The sequence below is a fragment of the Micropterus dolomieu genome, linkage group LG06 (assembly GCF_021292245.1).
Source record: "Micropterus dolomieu isolate WLL.071019.BEF.003 ecotype Adirondacks linkage group LG06, ASM2129224v1, whole genome shotgun sequence".
In the NCBI taxonomy this organism is placed as follows: Eukaryota; Metazoa; Chordata; class Actinopteri; order Centrarchiformes; family Centrarchidae; genus Micropterus; species Micropterus dolomieu.
Genome location: NC_060155.1, coordinates 25,454,147 through 25,474,785, shown reverse-complemented (window position 1 = coordinate 25,474,785; position 20,639 = coordinate 25,454,147). Strand labels below are relative to the sequence as shown.

Below are 20,639 nucleotides of genomic sequence, written 5' to 3'. Positions count from 1 at the left end.
CATTCAATTCTCAATGAAAGTTTTACTGCTGGAGGTCAGTTAGGTCCTTTAAATCTACCTAACTCATTAAAGTGTAGAAGACGGGAAAAGAAAATAACTTGGATGGATTCCAACCAAATGTGTACGCTGTCACTGCTTTGATAAAAATCTAGAAATTCAAAGAGGCCATTGTTGACCTCCGATAGTAGGAAAAATGCCATCTCTCTGCTTTTGATTTACCAGGAGAATTTAATATTTTGCACATGACAAGATAGTGATCTGATAGTAGGATAGGTAGCATTGATATAACAGAATTCAACAGACGTCAAAATAAAGTCAATAAGATAACAGGAGAATTATTAATGCCCATTACAGTAGAATTAATAGCTCTTTATTTGTTTGTTAAATATTTACCAGGGATCTATCAAATGTAGATCACATTTAGTGTAGAGGAAAACAAAGAAATCAGGCTCCAGGTGACAATTCAAAATATAAAGGTATAATAGAATATAATTCTGTAAGGCTCTCAGGCATTCAGTATTATTTTCAACTATGTATTATCCTGTAGATCACCTTTTTTCATTTATTGTTCTCCCTGCTGAGTCAACACACGTAGGTATTTGACAAAGTAACCTCTTTAAATGTGCTTGAGTCACCTACTGACGTCAATGATAAATACATCACTTCAATATTCAGACCCATGGGCTACGTCCACCTCTTTTATACATTCTGTGCCATCAACAGATGTTGAGAATAAGGAACATGAGCAAGGGGAACCTGCATTCTTTCTAATGGCCAGCAGGGGGTGAGTCCACTGGTTGCAAGTCAGATTGCATGGAATATGAGAAACTGACCCTACTTCTCATTTGATTTATTACCTCAGTAAACACTTTCCTCATGACTTTATGGTCTCAATCGCTAGTTTCAAGTCAACACAGCAGGATGTTCATTTAGTAAATTATGGACCTATTTAGAGGAAAATTGATAATGAAGCAGAGTATGCTGTACAAGTCGCTACCATGGTGACCTGTCAGGCAAATCAATGTGTGACATCACAGTGGCTACGTTAACTTCTTTTAAACAGTCGAATATGATGAATGAGTGATAGAGCATTCAAAGCCAATGTCCAACATCAGATGTCCATAGTAGTTGGTTGGCTAGTGTGTGTCCATCGTAGACTTGGTGTCACTGATCTACGTAGTCATTTTACACATGTGGCTTTATCTGCTACGATCTTTAAGATCTGCCAGTTTAGCCTCGACGTTCTCTAGCTTGCCACGTTTGTCGCTAATTTGCTGTCTTATCAGAGCGAAGTGGCTTTTGCAGAGAATGTTGCACTACAAAGTGACTTGGACTGCTGTTCCATTTGATTCATTAAATTGCTGACAACATTGTTGGTGCACTGGATATTGAATTTCATTGAAGCAACCTGATGTGTTAAAATATCCTTTTAAATGTCTTTTACTGTAGGAGACATAATTATGTCCATTGATTGTGTTGCTCTTTAAATGCTAGCTTGACACTTGGGTATATGGGATCATTGAGGTATGCTTTCAATTCTTTCAATTTAGTTTTTATTGATGAATGTTCCTTTTCATTTGAAGTTTTGTGGAAAATCACTAAAATGTTTAAAATGTATGTGTGTAATGTATGTGGAGTTATGGGGAGAGACCTAGGTGGAGAGGTGCAACGCCATGGAGAGGTCTCCGATAAGAAACACATATACCATATTTACACATTTTAAATGTATTATCACATTTTATAGAATAGTTTGACATTCTGGGAAATGCTCTTACTTGCTTTTGTTGAGAAGGTAGAGGAGAAAAGATGGGATTTACATTTTGAATGTGAACAATGTTGTGATAGATCTGCCTTATATTTAGACCAATACAAATCTACACCCAATCAGATCTACAGAGCCTAACTGAGATTATGGGTGGATTTGAGATTAATAGCATGTTTCTATTTCAGATTAAATTTAAACCTTAAAGCTATTCAACTTGTGGCCAAATCAACTATTCTCTCTCCTTCTTCTTCAGACCCTTGCGTCTGTCCAGCGCTTGTCTACAGCACTGAACATCCTGGAAAAGTATGGCTGTAACTTGACAAATCCCAACAGGCCAAAGTATTGGAGGACAGTGAAACACAACAACCCAGTGTTCAGAGCCACTGTTGATGGTATTCAGGTAACAAAAACACATTATAGAGTGTAGCAAGTGCTCTATAAAAATATGCTACTTAAGTAGTCCAAAGATTGTAAAACAATAGGAAGTAATACAAATGCATTTTAACAAATCTTTACGGACCTTCCAATCTTGTCCTGATCTCGTCCCAATATGTCTTTACCCTGTCCCTAAACAACATTTTCTTTTAATCCTGTCCCCTTTTACTCTCATTTTATTTTATGTAACAAACCTAAGAAGGTCTAAATTCATTCTCAACTATTTGGGAAAGTAAACATTAAAAGTTGTGTTCACATCACGTCCTGTTTGTTCTTTCCACTCCCAGGGAGGACGAGCAGTGCTCTGTCTTTATGGTTACTCCAATCAGCAGCCAGATGGGCTCAGCTTCCCTGATGATGTCACGGATCCAGATGTGGGCCGAGTTGCTGCAGTAACACTTGAAGTGATGAGCCTGAGGATGGAACTAGAAATGCTTATTAAGGTGTGTGTGTGCGTGTATTTTTTGCATTTTTATTAGCTACTTAAGCTTTATTGATTTCCGTGGGTTTGCAGAAGTGGCATGAATATTCCTTATAATTCTGTTTGCTCCAGTAAAGTTGTTACTGCGTCAGACTTTCCCTAGTTTGCTGTAGAGCCAAAGAAGACTTTAAAAATTTTCTATTTTGTATAATATGTAACAGAACACTGTGTGGCAACACAAGTGTGAACACTCCTGACTTCAGAATAGCACCTGCGCACTGAATACAGTCCAGATGGTCTAATAGTTGACTAAAATGTCAGATTTTTTCTAATAAAGGATGTATATGAATAGTCAGTGCCTCAGTAATAATGACGTATTATTGTTTATTTATTCTCCATGTAAGCAACAGAGGATTGCTGCTTTGTGATGGTTACAGGTATTCTCTGAAAGGAAAGGACTTTGTACATCCTTAAGAACTTTTGGAGGACATTAGTAAGACTCACTCAGCACAGACCCTTAATATTACGAATTACAGTTTTTACATAAATAGACTCGGATCATCTGAGAGAGATGCATGTGTGCGCCACTGCAAGCTAAAATCGTGCGAATTGCTCAGTTTCACATTTACTGAAAAAACTACTGAACTAATTGCACTGCACCACCTGAACTGCATAAATGCAGCTACAGCTGTGCTACTTCATCGATCTCAACACAAGTTTGTTTGGAGCTTTGACATCACCAAATATGTGCAAATGGGATAACCCAGTCCGTCTGGTTGTGATACAGCAATTATTGTTGTAATGATTGTAGGATAATTTTCAGAAGCTGATATGGTGATTGTGTAGTCAAAAAACGCTTTATTCTAAGACACTGCCCTAGTATACGTGAACATGTACAGGTTGTGTACGTGGTGCATTGTACTTTTTGCTTGGCTTGAATTAAAAGGCATTAATTTGTTATTGGTTTGATCCCAGGAGGCTCATCCCCACCCTGAATTCTATGAGAGAATCATCCCTACACTGAGACACAAGGTACCACCATCAAATCTGACATTTATTAATTTAGCCGACGCTTTTATCCAAAGCGTCTGTCAGAGGTCACACGCCTCTGGAGCAACTAGGGGTTAAGTGTTTGCCTCAGGGACACACACATGGTGGATGTGCTGCAGTGGAAATCGACCACAGGTCTCTCACACAAAATGCATGTGTCTTATCCACTGCCCCGTGACCACCCCTTCAGTTACGCATTTCATTCGAAGAGTACATCAAGTAAAGCAGTTTCAAACCTGATATGTATTGTATTAAGTGAATGAGCCTTCAGCAGTCTGTTATCAGTCTGTCAAATCTAGTGAGTATCTTCCAAAGTTAGTCTTTTTAGTATAAAATTGCCTCTAAGCAAGAAGGCTGTAACTGGAAGATAGCCACTTGATTTAACTACCTTGGACTGCTGAAGCCACATTTTAGCTTCAGATAAACCTTTGGTGATTTAGTCCTATATCACTTACATTTAAAGTGCACTATGAAGGGATCTCTTAATGAGTGATATGAACAGGAGGAAGCAAAACCTCTTTCAATGTTCATATGGGCACCTCCCTTTTGCTTTAAGACAGCCATGAGCTTATCCTTTAATGTGAGGAAAGTAAAGACCTCTTATGAGGGCAGTTATTTTCCATTTCTTTGCCTCTTCAGGCCTGCAAGCCTTTTTGTCAGGTTAAAGAATTATACCAAAATTGTCTGATACATTATTTAAGCGCTCCCCTATGATTTTAATATTGAATTAGTTATGAGACCAGTCTTATAATTATATACCCTTTTTATTATCCTCCTTTTTTATCCTCGTACTATGGGCTGGTGAGGTGATAGAGCCATCTTGTCTGATAAAAAATTAATTATTACATTACTCTGAATGAACCATCTCTTATTTTGAAGTTTCTGATTTCAAGTGAGCTTTTACCCACTCTTCTCTCCTCTTAGGATGTGGGTCTCAACACTGACGCTGTGGCCTACAATTCCCCCTCCATTTCATGCCATTCAGACAGTCAGACCAAGTCTCTAGCTTTCCCCCTGCACCATCACTCCTCCAGAGAGGGCAGCCGTGGCCACTCTCTGTCCTCCAACCACCAAAGTCTCAGGTCCATTCAGGTCTTTTCCACTTCCTCAAACAAACACCCAGGTGAGACGAGAAACCGCTGACCACTTGATTATGTCAGTAGATTAGTGTTTAATGTGTCTACATCATGGTGGCACTCTATTGTATTTGTGCTATGAATGTAAAAAGAGCCACACACTGGTGACATATGACGCGTGTCAGAACACCTGTATTAGTTTTTCTTGTAAGCCCACATACCAACGTTGTCTTCTCAGCATCATTGCATTCTGCACTTAGACAGAAGACAAATTTAATGCAAGATATATACAGACATATCTGTATGAGACACATATATACATGTATACATGTATGTATGCATACATACATGTATACATGTATGTATGCATACATACATACATGTATACAGATTCATGAGTTTTTTGATTTTACTGCTCTTTAATTTTCAATGCCTTGAATGGTCACACTTCAGCTTATATCTGTGATCTGCATCTGTGAACTCCCTATGAGCCTGATCGCGGCTTAAAATCCACTGGCAGGGCCCTATTAATGGTACCAAATTCTTGCCACTAAAGGTGATGGGGCCCTTACTCTCCGGGCCCCTCAGCTATGGAACGCCATCACACAGGATCTCAGGACAGTAAAGTCAACGTCCTCATTTAAATCTCTTCTTAAGACTCACTTTTCTCTTATGGTTTTTTCTTAACTGATGGTATTTGTTGAAAATATTCTTCTTTATATCTTTGTTTTGGATTGTATGTGCTTGTATTAGTAGTTTTTATTGTAAAACTATTTGTAATTTGGTTTTAAAAAGTGCTTTATTAATAAAGTTGATAAAAAACATGATTGTTAAGAGATGAAAAAGTTTCTTGCAGGTAACAGGTTTCATATTTTAGAAGCTGAGGTGTTAAAACACTTTTTTTTTTTATTCTTAAAGATGCATTTCAATTAATCGCTAATTGTGCTCACCTAACCACCTAAGAAGGCTCCAAGGGCAGCATTGCACAGCACATTTGATGCACGTCATTTGATGCCCGTAGCACACAGAAGACAGAATATGTACTATTTAAGTACTGTGCCCTGGATGTGCCAGGGAGTGGTTGTGATAAATAGCTTTTTTGGAAAATAGGACAGTGGCATATCCTGATGCATCAAGGCAATTAAAACCACAGTGTACTAGAAAACAATATGCATGGGCGTTTTGACACAGTTTTTACTGCCAGTGCGTTGCTCTTTAGAATTCACTAGCAGTTAACCTCCTGATACACCCACCTAGCAGCTACTTACTCACGCTAAAGAACTCACCTAGAACATTCAACCTCCTAACAGCACTGAGGTCTGTTATTTGCTAGCCAACCACAGCAACTACATACCACAGATATACTTAAGCAACTGTACTAATGCAGTGTCGTTTTACCATGCAGGAACACAGTTACTTCCTTAACTATATCAATCCCTTACTCCCTCTTGTGTGTTTTAACTCCTCCTTTGAAAATGCCACCATAGAAAATAATAGTATTATAGTTACTTATATCACACATAATGATAGATTTAGACATTAAGGAGCGGGTGTTTAATGAGCAGAGGAGTTGGACCTTTAGTTGCTCAGTGTCTGCAGTTGAACAGACAAGTGGAGTGTGTTGACAGTATTCAATAAATATCCTAGAAACAATTTAATGCCTTGACCTCGACCAAACGTCTGTGGCTATTCAACTAAGCAAATCCGGAAATTTAAAGGTTATAGAGAGTCAGTTGCTGAGACTTTCTTTCACACATTATAGGTTATAGTAGACAATACTGTGAAAGTGTTTTGCACAGTGGATTGTTATCTCTGTTTCAGAAAACTGCGCTACCTGTCAAATATTCCGTATCTCTGCCCACTGCCTCACTTGCCTCCAGGGGCTCTGCTCAGATTGTGACAGACTGTACCACTCCAACCCTGAGAGGGCCAACCACCGTCGGACAGCTGTCCCATCATCATCATCATCATCATCCCAAAACAGGAATAGTCACAGGTCAGGATCAAAAGTAGCTGGCAATATAAACTGAGAATACTCTGATCTTACTGTTCTACAGCCAATGCTGGGTTTGAGTACTTCTTCATCAAGTAACAGTTTACTCCAGGATTCATTGAGTAATTTAACCTTTTACTAGTGACCAGGAAGGTCTTAGCATGTGTCTGTGACGCATACGCCTGCATAATTGAATCAGTTCAGTTATGTCATTAATTTAGTGTAGAATAAGTGAAAAAGAATTTTTATCTGATTAATGGCTGGTTAACCGAGCTGCCAAGACTGTGCTTCCTTTATGGGTTTGTATTGCCCTAAACAAGCTTAACTGATCAAATTCTGTAGGTTACAGGAAGTCAGAGCAATGGTCGAAATTAAAGCTCACAGGAAAGTCTAGTGACACTTTAGACAGCGGACTTCAAAGTATTGGAACTGAGTGAACTGTGAGATGAGAAATGTGTGAACAAAATCAATATGTATGGATATGGTGTGATAGCTAATGGTATATTCTGTTTATACAAATTGGTATTAAAGTATAACCCTCATCCTCTGTTTCAGTTCTTCCACCTGGAATTGCCTTCACTGCACTAAAGTCAACTCTGTCCAGGATGTGCTGTGTGAGGAGTGTGAGCGCCCTCGCTTGGAATCGATCAGCTGTAAAGCAGATGAATCTCCCCCTGCCACCATCACTGGTCTGTTTTGTCTCTTATTACATCCCATCCCATCTCCTTTATTCTACTACGTTCTAGTTTGGAAATAGAAAATGAGACAAAAGCAAATTAATCTATAAATCTATGGCATCTACCCTTGACTAACTGCCCCTGCTGTTACATTGGGGCAAGTTGTTACGCTTGTTGTGTTCATTGAAGTATGCACTCATGATAATTTCAGAATCACCACCTTAACGGTGGAGGGGTTTGTGCGTCCCTGGGAGCTGTGATGTCAGGGACAATAGCTCTTATTGTGCATTCAGACCAAACGCAAATTTAATCCATGCAACGCTTACCTCGCGGTGGTTTTATCGCTGGACATCCCTGGAGTGTTCACACACAACTCGCCATTACTACAGCTGTGTGAACCCAAAGTAAACATTTTGCTGTGCAAAATTAAATAGCAATAAACGGATCAAACTGATGCCGAAATAACTACAATATGATGCAGTTTTGTTAAACATATGAATTCATGCTTTGTCAGGTCTTTCAGGAAGACAGCAGGACAACAACTTCTAAAATGTTTGTTTTCTGAATGGAGTTTGGGTCGATCAGGGCTATGCTATGCTAACTTGGTCACAGTAAAGTACAACGATAGCTGGAATAAAGTTACGTACACATGTTTTCTGAACTCACCAGGTAGTTCAACCTCCTCGCTTTCTTTTCTCCCAGCAATGTCCAGTTTTGTCCGGTTTTTATATAAATATGAAGTAGTGGCAAACGACGCTAACAACACTTGAACCGGATGTGCACGGAATCTAGCTGCTGAGAAGCTCGAGTGAAGATAAATCAACGTTGTAATCCCAAGTAATGTTAGTTTACTCCGAGCTCCTCCCTCGAGCAAACGGCGTAGTTGTCAGAGCATAATCCAGTCCAACCACGGGTGTTTATTTGTCCAAAAGCTGGAGCGCTGCTCCCTGCTCTTCTAGCCCAAGTTAAGCAGCTCTCAACCGGCCTGCAGATTTTCAATCGTCCACACATCGCTCTGAAGCCGTCGGCGCAATACAGGCTACTGTGGGCTGTAAATAAATGATTGACAGGATTTTACACATGTCACACATTCAGTGACAGGCTCGACACATTCACTGACTTCCTGGAAATACAGGAGAACACAAACAACCTCGATAATTTTAGTAATCGAGTATTCTATCAATTCATCTGATAAGAAATACTTTTGCTTGGTGCCCTCAGTACCGGAGTCAGCTGTGTAACTCCTTTCACTGTAAAACCACTTATGGACTAACCAGTCGGAGAACTTTATTAACGCACGGTTATACATTTACAACTAAGAATTGTGCCTTGCATTTGCTAGCCTTCATCTCAACTATCATGATTTACTTTAAATTCTAACATTACCTTTTTACAGGTGATTCTTTACTTTGGACACTTTCTGTCTTTTTCTCTGGCCTGTCGCTATTTTCACTTTTATTGTCACATGACAATGGCCACGGCTTATTTACTTGTTATGAAAGCAAGTAATGGCCGTTGAGGACATGATTGTGACTGATAATAATGTGAATACAATGAACTGACTTATTTATGTGTGTGTTCTTCTCAGAGTGGCAGTGTAAGAGCTGTACCATGGTGAATGCAGCCAGCAGTATTCTGTGTGAGGTGTGTGAAAGACCTCGTTTGGCCACACGACCTCCAGTGACCCCATCACACCCACCCATCACTCCCCCAAGACCACCAGCACCCGTACTGGGCATGCCTGGTGACCCTGACAGCCAGGTCAGTTAACTGTTTGTGGTGAGCTGAAAAAAGAGGCACAGCACAAGCTAACAGAACAGAAATGTAATAATGGTGATGTCTTCCTCTCAGTTTCTTACCTTTTCGTCTGTTACTCATTTGTACGGAGCCCCTAATTGTGCACACAAGATATTTTGTCTTGTGCAAACATGTTATTATCTTGTGCAAACAATATTAAAAGAAAAAAAATCTTTCAGGACTCTACAGGCTCTGTAGTACATCCTGTTTGTAATCCTGTTTGATATGTCTAATATGCTCAGTGAGCTTCTTAGTATGAATTATTGGGTCCTAATTGAACATACACTTTTTTGCCAAATTAAATAATTTTACATTAGAGATTTCTGAATTCTCTTTTGTAAAATGTGTTTTTGTCTGCGCATTTCTCCCTGGTTCAAAGTTGGCAGGGCTCAGTGGGACAAAAGGTGAAGCCACATCCTTGCACCAATAAAATCACAACCACAGTCCTGATGAAGCAGTTTAAGAGTTTTAAACAAATAATTTTAAAGGGAATACTAGTTATCAGGGGCTTTAACAACACAGCAGGTCTGAGCTAGCTTATCAGACACATATTACAGATAATACACTCACAACATCTGCTCATTTAAAGTTAAGTTGAGTCAAACAATATTATGGTGATGTAATTTAGAAAGGGCTTTCTCTCCGAGAAGAAGTCATTTTAAATCAATTCCTTCCATAGCCAACAGAGTGAGTTAGATCGAGTCGCAGAGGGATACTGTGCTCTGCAGCAACAACTCAGAAAATGAATCCTCACATCATCTGATCTGGTTCATGGCTGCTACAGGATAAACACATCGACCCCAGACTAAAGCTTCCTGCTGACCAGCTTCTTCAAAGGTTCCTTGAAGGACAAACACAGTTTCTGTCTGTCTGTAAAGAAGCAGAATAATCCTCTTTTGGACCTGTGACAAGTCAGAAAGAACAAACTCCTGTATGCTGCCTTCATGCATCATGTCTCCAGACTATCAGGCAAGAAAGAAAAGCTGAACTTTTAGAAGGTTATAATATACCTTTCAAAGTGATTTAAAATACCTGCTGTTGTCTGATTGTGCCTGCACAATCTATAAAGTTTCATCTAGAGGGCTGAAGCCCATTTCCATTTGTCATTTTAATTTTAATTTTCATCTTCAGGTACAGTACACTACATAGAATTTAAATGTGATAATTTTCTTAATTTGATTTTTCTTGTTACGTGTCCCAATCTGTATCAGGAAACCTCTTACATATTAGCAAGGGCCTTATTCTCACTGGGAACGATATTTCTAAATCTGGCTTTTGCACTCTATTTAAATTCATAATTACTACATAGTTTCCTTTTGCTGACCAGATGTAATACAGATAGTAATAAAGATCTTAATGAGAATAACAGATTCTGTTTTCTGTATCTCATCCCCAGTCATTTCCTAGAAAAGAGCTGGTGCGTATCTGTAAATTCTTATGTTTAAATTACAGTAATTAGAGGTGAATTTGAGAAAAGTGTCATTGATACATTGATACAGTTACAGTGATTGATTCCATACGATTGCTAAAGTGTCATTCAGCAGGTCTGAACTAGCTTATCAGACACATATTACAGATAATACACTCACAACATCTGCTCATTTAAAGTTAAGTTGAGTCAAACAATATTATGGTGATGTAATTTAGAAAGGGCTTTCTCTCCGAGAAGAAGTTATTTTCGTTCCCAGTGAGAATAAGGCCCTTGCTAATATGAAAGAGGTTTCCTGATACAGATTGGGACACGTAACAAGGAAAATCAAATTAAGAAAATTATCACATTTAAATTCCATGTAGTGTACTGTACCTGAAGATGAAAATTAAAATTAAAATGACAAATGGAAATGGGCTTCAGCCCTCTAGATGAAACAGACAAGAGCAGGTATTTTACATCACTTTGAAAGGTATATTATAACCTTCTAAAAGTTCAGCTTTTCTTTCTTGCCTGATAGTCTGGAGACATGATGCATGAAGGCAGCATACAGGAGTTTGTTCTTTCTGACTTGTCACAGATTCAAAAGAGGATTGTTCTGCAGCAGAAATGTGCAATTTGTGGACAGACAAATATACTATTCAACACATATGGAGATTACTTTTACAATTTTAAATTGTATATTTAGGCTATTACTATTTCAAAATTTTAAGAGGTTAGTGTTTTTTTTCTGTCTTGTGTGAGGCTTCAGCAGTCTGAGTTAAACAAATCGAGCGAGCATCCAAAGTTATAGTTTTTTGTGTTACTGTCCTTCCACTGCAACAAAACACTGTCTGTGGAAACACAAAAAGGGAATTCTGTACTAAAAGGACTGTAACTTTGGGAGATAATTTGTTTGACCAACTCAGACTGTTGAAGACTCATATGACCTTTGAAATGTATTTTTGCACAGAACGAGGACTGTGGATTTTGTCCTCCATCATTTCAACTGTAAGTGCATTCAGGAGGGCTCTCTTAAAGATCCTATACTACACAAAATCACATTTGGATGTGACTAAGATTGATCATAGCTCAGGGTATGCAGTCAACACAGAAACATTTGCAGGTAATGTTTTGACTTTTATATAGCTTGTGACTCCCTCTCTCTGTCTCTCTCTGTCTCTCTTTGTCTCTCTGTGTCTCTCTGCCCAGTGGGTGTGTCAGTTCTGTACCTATCTGAACTACTCTCCTGCTACAGTGTGTGAGATGTGTGACCTGGCTCGTCCAGAGCCCGCACCCTTGCCTGTGAAGCTCCGGCCTCCCTCTCCAGTCAGACGGGTCCCCGCTCTGCCAATCAAACCCAAAAAGCCCGCCCCTGAAGACTTGGACCCCTGCAGGCAGAGGCTGATGAAGGAGGAGGGGCTGAAACTGATTCAGCTGATTAGAGCAAGTCACCTTCATCACCGTTCATTGTCCTTGGATCTAGACTAAATTCATTATCTGTACACTAGTGTATCTGTCCTTTGTTTCTGTGTCAGGATGGGGAGAAGAAAGGAATAAGTCCAGAGGAGGTGTACACAAGCATGAGGGTAGCTGGGGACAGCAGCATCCTGCCCTGCAAGTGGTTAAAGACAGAGCTTCCTGTGCTGTTAGACCAGATCAGGGCGTTGGTGACAACATCCTCCCTTCAGTCTGTTTCTGACAAGACCACAACAGAGTACACAGTCAGTACGCTTCTCTTTACAAATAAATATCTGCCTAATCCTGACAAATCACATCGTTAAATTCCTCTGACTGTCGCTGTGAGCGGTGTTTTGTTACTGTCTGACTTTCCTCTAACACAGAGCATGTCATGTCAAGCTCCTGCTGAGGATCCTGGGAAAGAGGTGGACCCTGCAGAAACAGAGAGTGCGGTCCAGCTGTCCATAGCAGAGGCCAAGCAGGCCTGGCTGACAGCAGGGGGCGACACTGAGAGAGCTGCTAGACAAGCTCTGAGAGACAGACTTGCCAAGGTGACAAATATGCCTCCATAAAATGTGTAGAGATGCACGAAAATATCCCATCAGTCTTCTCGTTGTCTAGAGATGGTATCATTTATTCTTCACCCTAACTTGGCAGGTAAAGGAGCTGTTTGTGCTGGGCTTCAGTGATGAGGCTCACTGTCATGAGGTATTGAAGCAGAGTGGTGGTGAGGTGAGAGGGGCATTGGCCCTGCTGCAGAGGCCCCTACTGGAACCCTTCCACAAGCGCATTTGGAGTGACAAGCCTGAGCCTCCTGTAGACATCCATCACCCCGATAGACAGGTGAGACTTTTAATCAGGCCTGGGCCCAGTCACTGTAAAAGTTCAATCCTCAGCCATCTTGATTCTGTTATCAGTCTGTTATTTAGAAATTCATAAACTCTTTAGTTGCTCATCCAGCTCCTTCATGTCATGGTAATGCAAAATATTTCTCCACATTAAGGCCAGGAGGGCTCGTATTAGGGCTGTAATTAACGATTATTTTTATTGTTGGTTAATCTGTCAATTATTTTCTTAACTAATCGATTAGTTGTTTGGTCTATTAAATGTAAAATGTGAAAAATGTGTTTCCCAAATCCGAAGATAATGACCTCAAATGTGTAGTTTTGTCCACAACCGAAGTGTATTCAGTTTACTATCATAGAACAGTAAAGAAACCAGAATATATTGACACTGAAGAAGCTGAAACTTTTCTTAAAAATCTTCTCAAACCGATTATTAAATTATCAAAATAGTTGGCGATTAATTTAATAGTTGACAAATAATCAATTAATCGTTGCAGCTCCAGCTCATATTGGAAAGACAGAGATGTGTTTTGGTCCTGAACCACTGAGACTGTCAGGCCAGATGAATGAGTGAATTCAACCCGACAACAAAAAAATACTTTTAGGGTTGATAAAAGAACAATGTTCTGTGTCAATCTGAAACTTCCATGGTAACAGAAACATATCATTCTTACTTAAATAAGTGCAAGCCTTGTTTAAAGGACAATGGCATCTTTATATATTTCTATTAAAGCTGCACTAAATTATATTTTCATTTTTACAACAATTAACAACAAATGGGCCTCTTTCATGATATGTGTGTAGAAAATGTTGCACAATGTCGCTGGGATAGTTGGTAGAATGTGTAAAGTTCGTCTTTGTTGTGTCCTTCAACATAATTCCTTTCTTCTTTTCCAGCGCATATGTCGGAGGTTACTAGCGGTTTATGATCTTCCCAGCTGGGGTCGCTGCGAGCTAGCCCTCTCGCTCCTTCTGGAGCACAGCGCCCCTTACTCTCTGGAAGACGTAGTGCAGGCTGTGCGAGAGTCCCACGACAGGGAGTTTATCAAGAGAGTGCTGGCTAAGGAGTGTCCCATCTGCCTCTCTGTCTTCCCCCACAGCAAGGTACTGAGCCAGTGAATGTCTATGAGTTTTGAAGCATTGTAGCATATCTTCAGTCATGTACCTACCTACCTACCTACCTTGCCATCTCTCCTCTCTTAGATGCAGTCCCTGACGTCATGCCAGTGTTCAGTGTGTTGTGGTTGTTTCCAGCAGCACTTCACCATTGCTGTAAGGGACAAACACATCAAAGACATGGTGTGTCCGGTCTGCTGGGAGCCTGACATCAACGACCCTGAACACCTCAACAGCTACTTCTCCACCCTGGACATCCAGGTAGGGAAGCAGCTGAACCAAGGAGAAATGTGGGAGGGAGGGAGGTAAAATCTCAGTCTAACAATCCAACAGTGTCAGAAAGTTTGGTGACATAGTAGCTACTTGGACTCTCCACATAGTGTGCTAATTGAAGCAAACTTATTTGTACCATCCTCTACAGAGAACTGACTGAAGACTGAGCCTCTTGTGTGGAGCAGTTTTAGTCATCAGCAGAGCAAGGTTATATAAAACTGGATGTTGTAACCCAGCTAATATGATAGCTTCCGCCATTGTGCCATCTCCGGGTCAGCACTGTCAAGACAATTTGCTATTGGTCAGCTTCCACCAAGTACAGCAAAATTAAACTCATCAGGTATTTACCACAATTACCCAGTTTATATTCAATTTAGTTCAAGTCATTTTTATTTATTTTGCACCAGTTCCTAACAGAAATGATCTCAGTGCACTTTTTGAGGAGGTCTAGACCGTATTGTAATTTTTTGTTATTCCATTTAAATAAAAATGATTTTAGTCCAAAGTTATAGCTGTTATAGCTGTTGGTGTGAAGTTTGGATTTAATCTGCCAATAACAGTTTTGGCAATATTAAAGGATCACACCAGATTGCATTGCTACAGTGACTGTATTTTTGCCAGAGAGCCATTTGGAAACTCAAAATTGTGAATTTGTAGCTTAATAGATGTTTTATGCTGTCTTGCTATCAACTCTTATATATATATATATATATACACACCAAAGACAAGCGTCAAATCCACTATAGGGACCTGAAAAAGATCAGCCCGGCACCTGCAACATCTCTCCTCTGCTGATTTCTCCTCCGTCACTGAGTAGGTTGACTAGTACAACCAATCTCTGAGCAGTCTCCTAGATCTCCACACAGATCTCAGACTGCCATCATCCACTCTGACCACCTGCCTGGAGGAGGTAAAGGCTGGATGAAGTAAAACTTTATGTAGCTAAACAGCTCAAAGAATGAAGCCATTTTAGTCAGCACTCTACACCAGGTTCGGTCATCTGACATTACCAGCATCACCTTCTCTGGCCAAAATATTCCACTTTCAAAATCAGCCACCAACCTGGGTGTTAAAATGGACTCTCATCTGACCTTTGAGGCTCACATCAAACATCTCTGCAAGACCTCCTACATCCACCATCGCCAAACTCTGTCCCACACTCGCTCTTGTAGATGTGGAAAAGCTTGTCCACGCTTTTGTCTCCTCCAGGCTGGACTACTGCAATGTGCTCCTCACCGTGGTCTCTGAGAAAAGCATTCAGAAGCTGCAGTACATCCCTGACCACCACAGGGCACCACAGACTGCGGATGCTTTTAAACGTGGCCTTAAAACCCAACTTTTTAGGAGAGCTTTTGATTGAACTCTTGCCCATTTCCTTTGCCTTATTGTTTGTTTTTATTTTCATGCTCTCTATGTTTTTATTTTTAGCACTACCTGTTTTATCATGTAGCACTTTGGGATTTGCTTAAATAAAAAGGTGCATTACAAATAAAATGTATTATTATTATCATTATTATTATTATGTGCTTCAGCTGCGAGAGTGTCTGGAACCAGAAGTCTACGAGCTATTCCATAAGAAGCTGACCGAGCAGGCTCTAATCAAGGATCCCAAGTTTCTCTGGTGCTGTCATGTGAGTACATGATGAGTCACTCTTGGCTTTTTCCACACAAATTATGGAAACAAATCATCTTTGGAAGCTTCAATAACATTAAGGCCTCTATTTTTGTGGCGGTGCAATGACCAGACCAAGCAACGCTCCGACAGGTTTGATGGAAATTATCTGATATCCACAGCTGCTATCATGCTGTATGAACAGCTTCTCCTTCAGTTCCTGAGATGCCTGCAGCGTGTGAAGGCAGAGTGACAGCAGGCTGCTACAGAATAAGCACACACATCAGACTGCTCAGTTAGAACTTTGTATTCTGCCCGTTCATGTGGGAGAAATCCTATTACCGGAGCTCGTTAATCCTGTGCTTCATGACCTTTCATGACTTGCTCTTTTGCACTTTGTTCAGCATTTCTTGTTCTATTCTTGAAATGCATTATGATGCAAACATAGTTGTCTGTAAAGTAGAAAAAAATGTTTGTCACACTCATTTCACGTGTGTGCAGTCTCTTTAGCAAAGCTGATATTTCTATTATAATCATTTGCTTTTAATTAATAATGAAAGAATTAACAATTATTCTCTGTCTTTAAACCACCACTACTCAACTAAACGCAAGGAACCATTTTCCAGGCCTGAAAAAATAATGTATTTGAAAATAAAATGGAGCTAAATGACAACTAACCACTTGTAACAATGTTCTCAAGCCAGTCTGTTCATGTTTGATAATAATTCTTATTTCTACGGTTACCTCTCCTCTCTGCTTCTTTCTCTCCTCCCCTCTCCTCCTGTTTCCTCTTCTCTCCTCCTCTTTCACACACTCTATTCCTATTTCCTCCCCTCTCCTCCTGTTTCCTCTCCTCCTGTTACCTCCCCTTTCTTCCTGTTTCCTCCTCTCTTTTCCTGTGTCCTCTCCTCTCCTCAGTGTTCATATGGGTTCATCTATGATGGAGACCAGCTGAAGGTCACCTGTTTTCAATGTCGCAACAGTTTCTGTGCTCAGTGTAAGAAGCCTGTAAGTATTACGTGGCTCTTTCCATCGTCTTGATCTCCCTCTCTCTTTTATATACTTTTTGAATTAATTCATCTACACACATAAATGTATCTAAATAATTTCCCGCCTCTCCAGCATATCACCTATTTTCCTCCCTGCAGCCGTGAAAATAATTCTCACAAATGTATCACTTATTCATGTAGTAGCTAATTTTTTTGTAAATGTATACTGTAAAATATTATGCATATTATCATTATTCATAGTTATTAACGTGTTAAATGTTTTTACTTGTCTATTATGCAAATTATTAGAAAAGAATTATAAAAAATCATACATTGTGATATAAACTATTTTTTATGCCACCCGGGCTTTTTTAAACGAGGCATTAGAGAGGGGCAGCCATGAGGAATTTGTGATAGAACTATCTAATGATTGTTTTCGTATAAATGCTCCTTTAGCTTAATTATAAATGATCTTAACTACTGAAAAGACTGTTTGAATTACAGTAACCTAGCTGTTACTCATGCACAGCGGTTTATTCGCAGCCAGGAAACAGAGCTTGACATAATCCTCAGATTAGTTAAGATGAATCTGTGTGCACTGAACTAATCACTTACTAATTTGCTTACAGGGCTTTAGATTAATGTCGTTTTCCTTTCCATCATGCCCGACATAATCCTGTATGTGTGCCATTGATCAAAACTAATCTTTGAAATGTTAGTAACAGAGTCTAATGTCACTTTGAATGCAGATTTGTATCCATTAAGCCTTGCATTTGTTCACATTCAGTCTGCACTGCTATATGTCCATGGACAGCACTCCACATTCCACTGTAGTTTGACAAACTGTAAAAACAAATAGTTGTTTCAACATGGACATATGACTGACCACTCTTAAAATTTAAAGTGAAATGAAGAAGTTACACATAGTGAGCCAATTTAACTGAAATGAAAACAAATAACTTTAGAAATTTGTATTTAGTACCTTTTAACCCCTTTTAAAACATTGATTTCATCAGGTTGTTACTGGTGGAACGTATAGTATGTGCATGTTTCTGTATTGTTTCTATAGTGGGAGTCTCAGCATGCAGGTCTGTCCTGTGAACAATACCAGTCATGGAAGAGGGAGAATGATCCAGAGTACCAGAGACAGGGCCTGGCTGGATATCTCAGAGACAACGGCATTAGTAAGCACACACACACTGTTCTACAGTATTATTTTCTAGCAGCAGTTATTGAAGGTAATGTGTGGTTCTCTTTTAGCACTTGTGCTGTGATTTTTGATCTGTTAAACACAACAGCATGTAACCAGCTGGGGGTTAGACAACAATACACTCAGTATATCCATCATGCCCACAACCCAATCTAATTAATCATACATACAACGACTGGTACTGGTAACAGAAAACCACTACACCTCCCTGAACCGAACTTTATTAAACCTTGAAAAAGAAGTTGGTGGGTTGTACTAATACCCACCAATGTCACTAAGCTGCAGGTGTACAAAAACACCGCATCAGGCACCTTAAAAGGCTTAATTTGAGTTGAATATCTGTATATGTCTGCAAAATCTTCTCTGTATAAATGCAGTTCTAATCATTAGCTGTAATCAGTCATTTCCAAAAGGACAAATTTAAGTAAGTATTGTAAGTATTTGCTTTCCTTAGAGATTTTATACCAATCATATTGTTCTCAGACTGTATTTCTATTCTTCTACCAGGATTGGAACTGACTATGCTACATTTTCTAAATATTTCTTTTAACGTTTTTTTAACCTGCCTCCTTCACAGAGTGCAGATCAAGTAAAGCTGGGCAGGTGGTGTTCAAGTGAAATTTAAAGGAAATTTCTCCTAGTCTTTTTAGTGAGGCAGCCTGCCTTCAATTCGACCACACGAGTCACAAGGCCGAAACACATTCATTCAGTGAATAATTAATCCATGCACACTGTCTGCATATTTGTACAGTAATTACAAGTATTTACCATAATGAACTGACACTACCTCCCTTCTCTCTCTGTTTTCCCTCTTCCTCCTGCTCACCATTCACGTCCTGCCTATCACTCCTTCTTTCCTCCCTTCTTCCAGCTTGTCCTAACTGTCGCTTTCAGTACGCACTGTCTAAAGGAGGCTGCATGCATTTCTGCTGCTCACAGTGTCGTTACCAGTTCTGCAGCGGCTGCAACAACCCTTTCCACACTGTAAGTTTGACGCATGCTGTAGTCCTGAGCAGCATGCTGTAATTACTACCCAGGATAGATTTGTAATTACGGATTATTTCAACAATTTCAAATGGGGTATAGACCTATATACAATTATGTATTTTTGGTTCTATCATATTTTTTCTGTTAAATTAAATTAGATCTTTCTTGTTAAAAAAACAGTTCTATGTCTGATTCATGCAACATTATGTGATTTGTTGTTGATGGCTTATTTGTTCTGAAAGTCTTTGTAAATTAGGTTTGTTCTTAAATTGTGTTGGCATAAGAAATTGCCCAAATTACCATAGGCGCAGTAATCCTTGGTTTACTAATATGACCAACAACATTCTGGCTTGAGGGATTACCATAAAATCTCAAACAAGTCAGTTTTCAAATAATGTCAAAGTATCAAAGAATAGTCAAATCAAAAGCCTGGTAAAAATGATTTTACTGATGGATGATTATGTACTGATGGAAATAGCACTGTGGAAATGTACAGTATATAGAAGGAAAACATGGAAGAAGAATTACGAAAAGAATGAATCAACTGTTCTGGTGTGCACCAAGTTCTGATGAAATCTGTGCACGCCAACATTTCATAAACGAGGCCCATTGTCTGAAACAAAACTAAAGCTGTGTTCAACAATTCCTTTTCTGAAACACATCACAATTTATGTTTATGCTTTTAGGCAAAAAATAATCAAAACCTTGATGAAAGGTGAAGACAAATGTATTCTGAAAAGGCTTTTCATTCTGGATATAGCATCAGTGTGTCTTAAAATGATCCTGCTTAGTCACTGCCAGTCTGCCGAGAACCGGCTGTTTGTCTGAATATTTATTTGCTAGAACAAGCACAACTGACACACAGCTATAAATCAAATTTAGAAAGCTATATGCAGATCCAATAAATAGAGGAGTAAAGAATAAGCTGAAAAAGTATATAATGAATCAGAAAGCTACATACAGTATGGTGCAATACCATTTATCAGTGTACATAAATAGTTTTGATGTACATTAAAGGGGTCATATTAGGCTTTTTGGCTTTTTCCTTCTCCTTTAATGAGTTTATTATCTTTTGTTTTTTGTGCATGTAATAGGTTTGCAAAGTGAAAAAGCCCAGAGTCCACCCCAAAGGGAGTTCCCATCTCCAACAGAAAACACTGCTCTGAACTGCCTGAAAACAGCTTGTTTGTTCCTTTTGTTCACTGTGACGTCACAGCAAAATGCTCATCTACAGTGGGGGAAAAAAGTATTTGACCCCTTGCTGATTTTGCAGGTTTGCCCACTTACAAAGAATGCAACAATCTATAATTTTAATCATATGTACATTCTAACAGTGAAAGACAGAATCCCAAAGAAAATTCCAGAAAATCACATCATATGAATTTATAAAAATTGATAACCATCTGATGAGGAAAAACAAGTATTTGACCCCCTACCAAACAGCAAGTATTCTGGCTCCTACAAGCCAGTTAGTCTTTCTTTAAGACACAGCCCCAATCCCAACCAATTATCTACATCAAATAC

At 39.3% G+C, this 20,639-nt stretch overlaps 1 protein-coding gene across 2 annotated transcripts in view; it reads left to right on the top strand.

Annotated features, from left to right (window-relative positions):
* Positions 1–20,639, top strand: part of LOC123972935 (E3 ubiquitin-protein ligase RNF31) — a 40,038-nt gene that overhangs the window by 4,482 nt on the left and 14,917 nt on the right. For both annotated transcript variants that reach the window (XR_006825504.1, XM_046052709.1), the window contains exons 3-19: positions 2,019–2,165; positions 2,488–2,643; positions 3,597–3,653; positions 4,596–4,794; positions 6,569–6,743; positions 7,296–7,429; positions 9,006–9,178; positions 11,835–12,068; positions 12,161–12,346; positions 12,467–12,634; positions 12,741–12,926; positions 13,826–14,032; positions 14,132–14,305; positions 15,850–15,948; positions 16,848–16,937; positions 17,988–18,102; positions 19,000–19,112. Coding sequence is in view for 1 of the 2 variants with exons in the window: in XM_046052709.1 (XP_045908665.1) it covers positions 2,019–2,165; positions 2,488–2,643; positions 3,597–3,653; positions 4,596–4,794; positions 6,569–6,743; positions 7,296–7,429; positions 9,006–9,178; positions 11,835–12,068; positions 12,161–12,346; positions 12,467–12,634; positions 12,741–12,926; positions 13,826–14,032; positions 14,132–14,305; positions 15,850–15,948; positions 16,848–16,937; positions 17,988–18,102; positions 19,000–19,112 (2,613 nt within the window). In the remaining variant the exon portion in view is untranslated. The remainder of the gene's footprint in view (positions 1–2,018; positions 2,166–2,487; positions 2,644–3,596; positions 3,654–4,595; positions 4,795–6,568; positions 6,744–7,295; positions 7,430–9,005; positions 9,179–11,834; positions 12,069–12,160; positions 12,347–12,466; positions 12,635–12,740; positions 12,927–13,825; positions 14,033–14,131; positions 14,306–15,849; positions 15,949–16,847; positions 16,938–17,987; positions 18,103–18,999; positions 19,113–20,639) is intronic.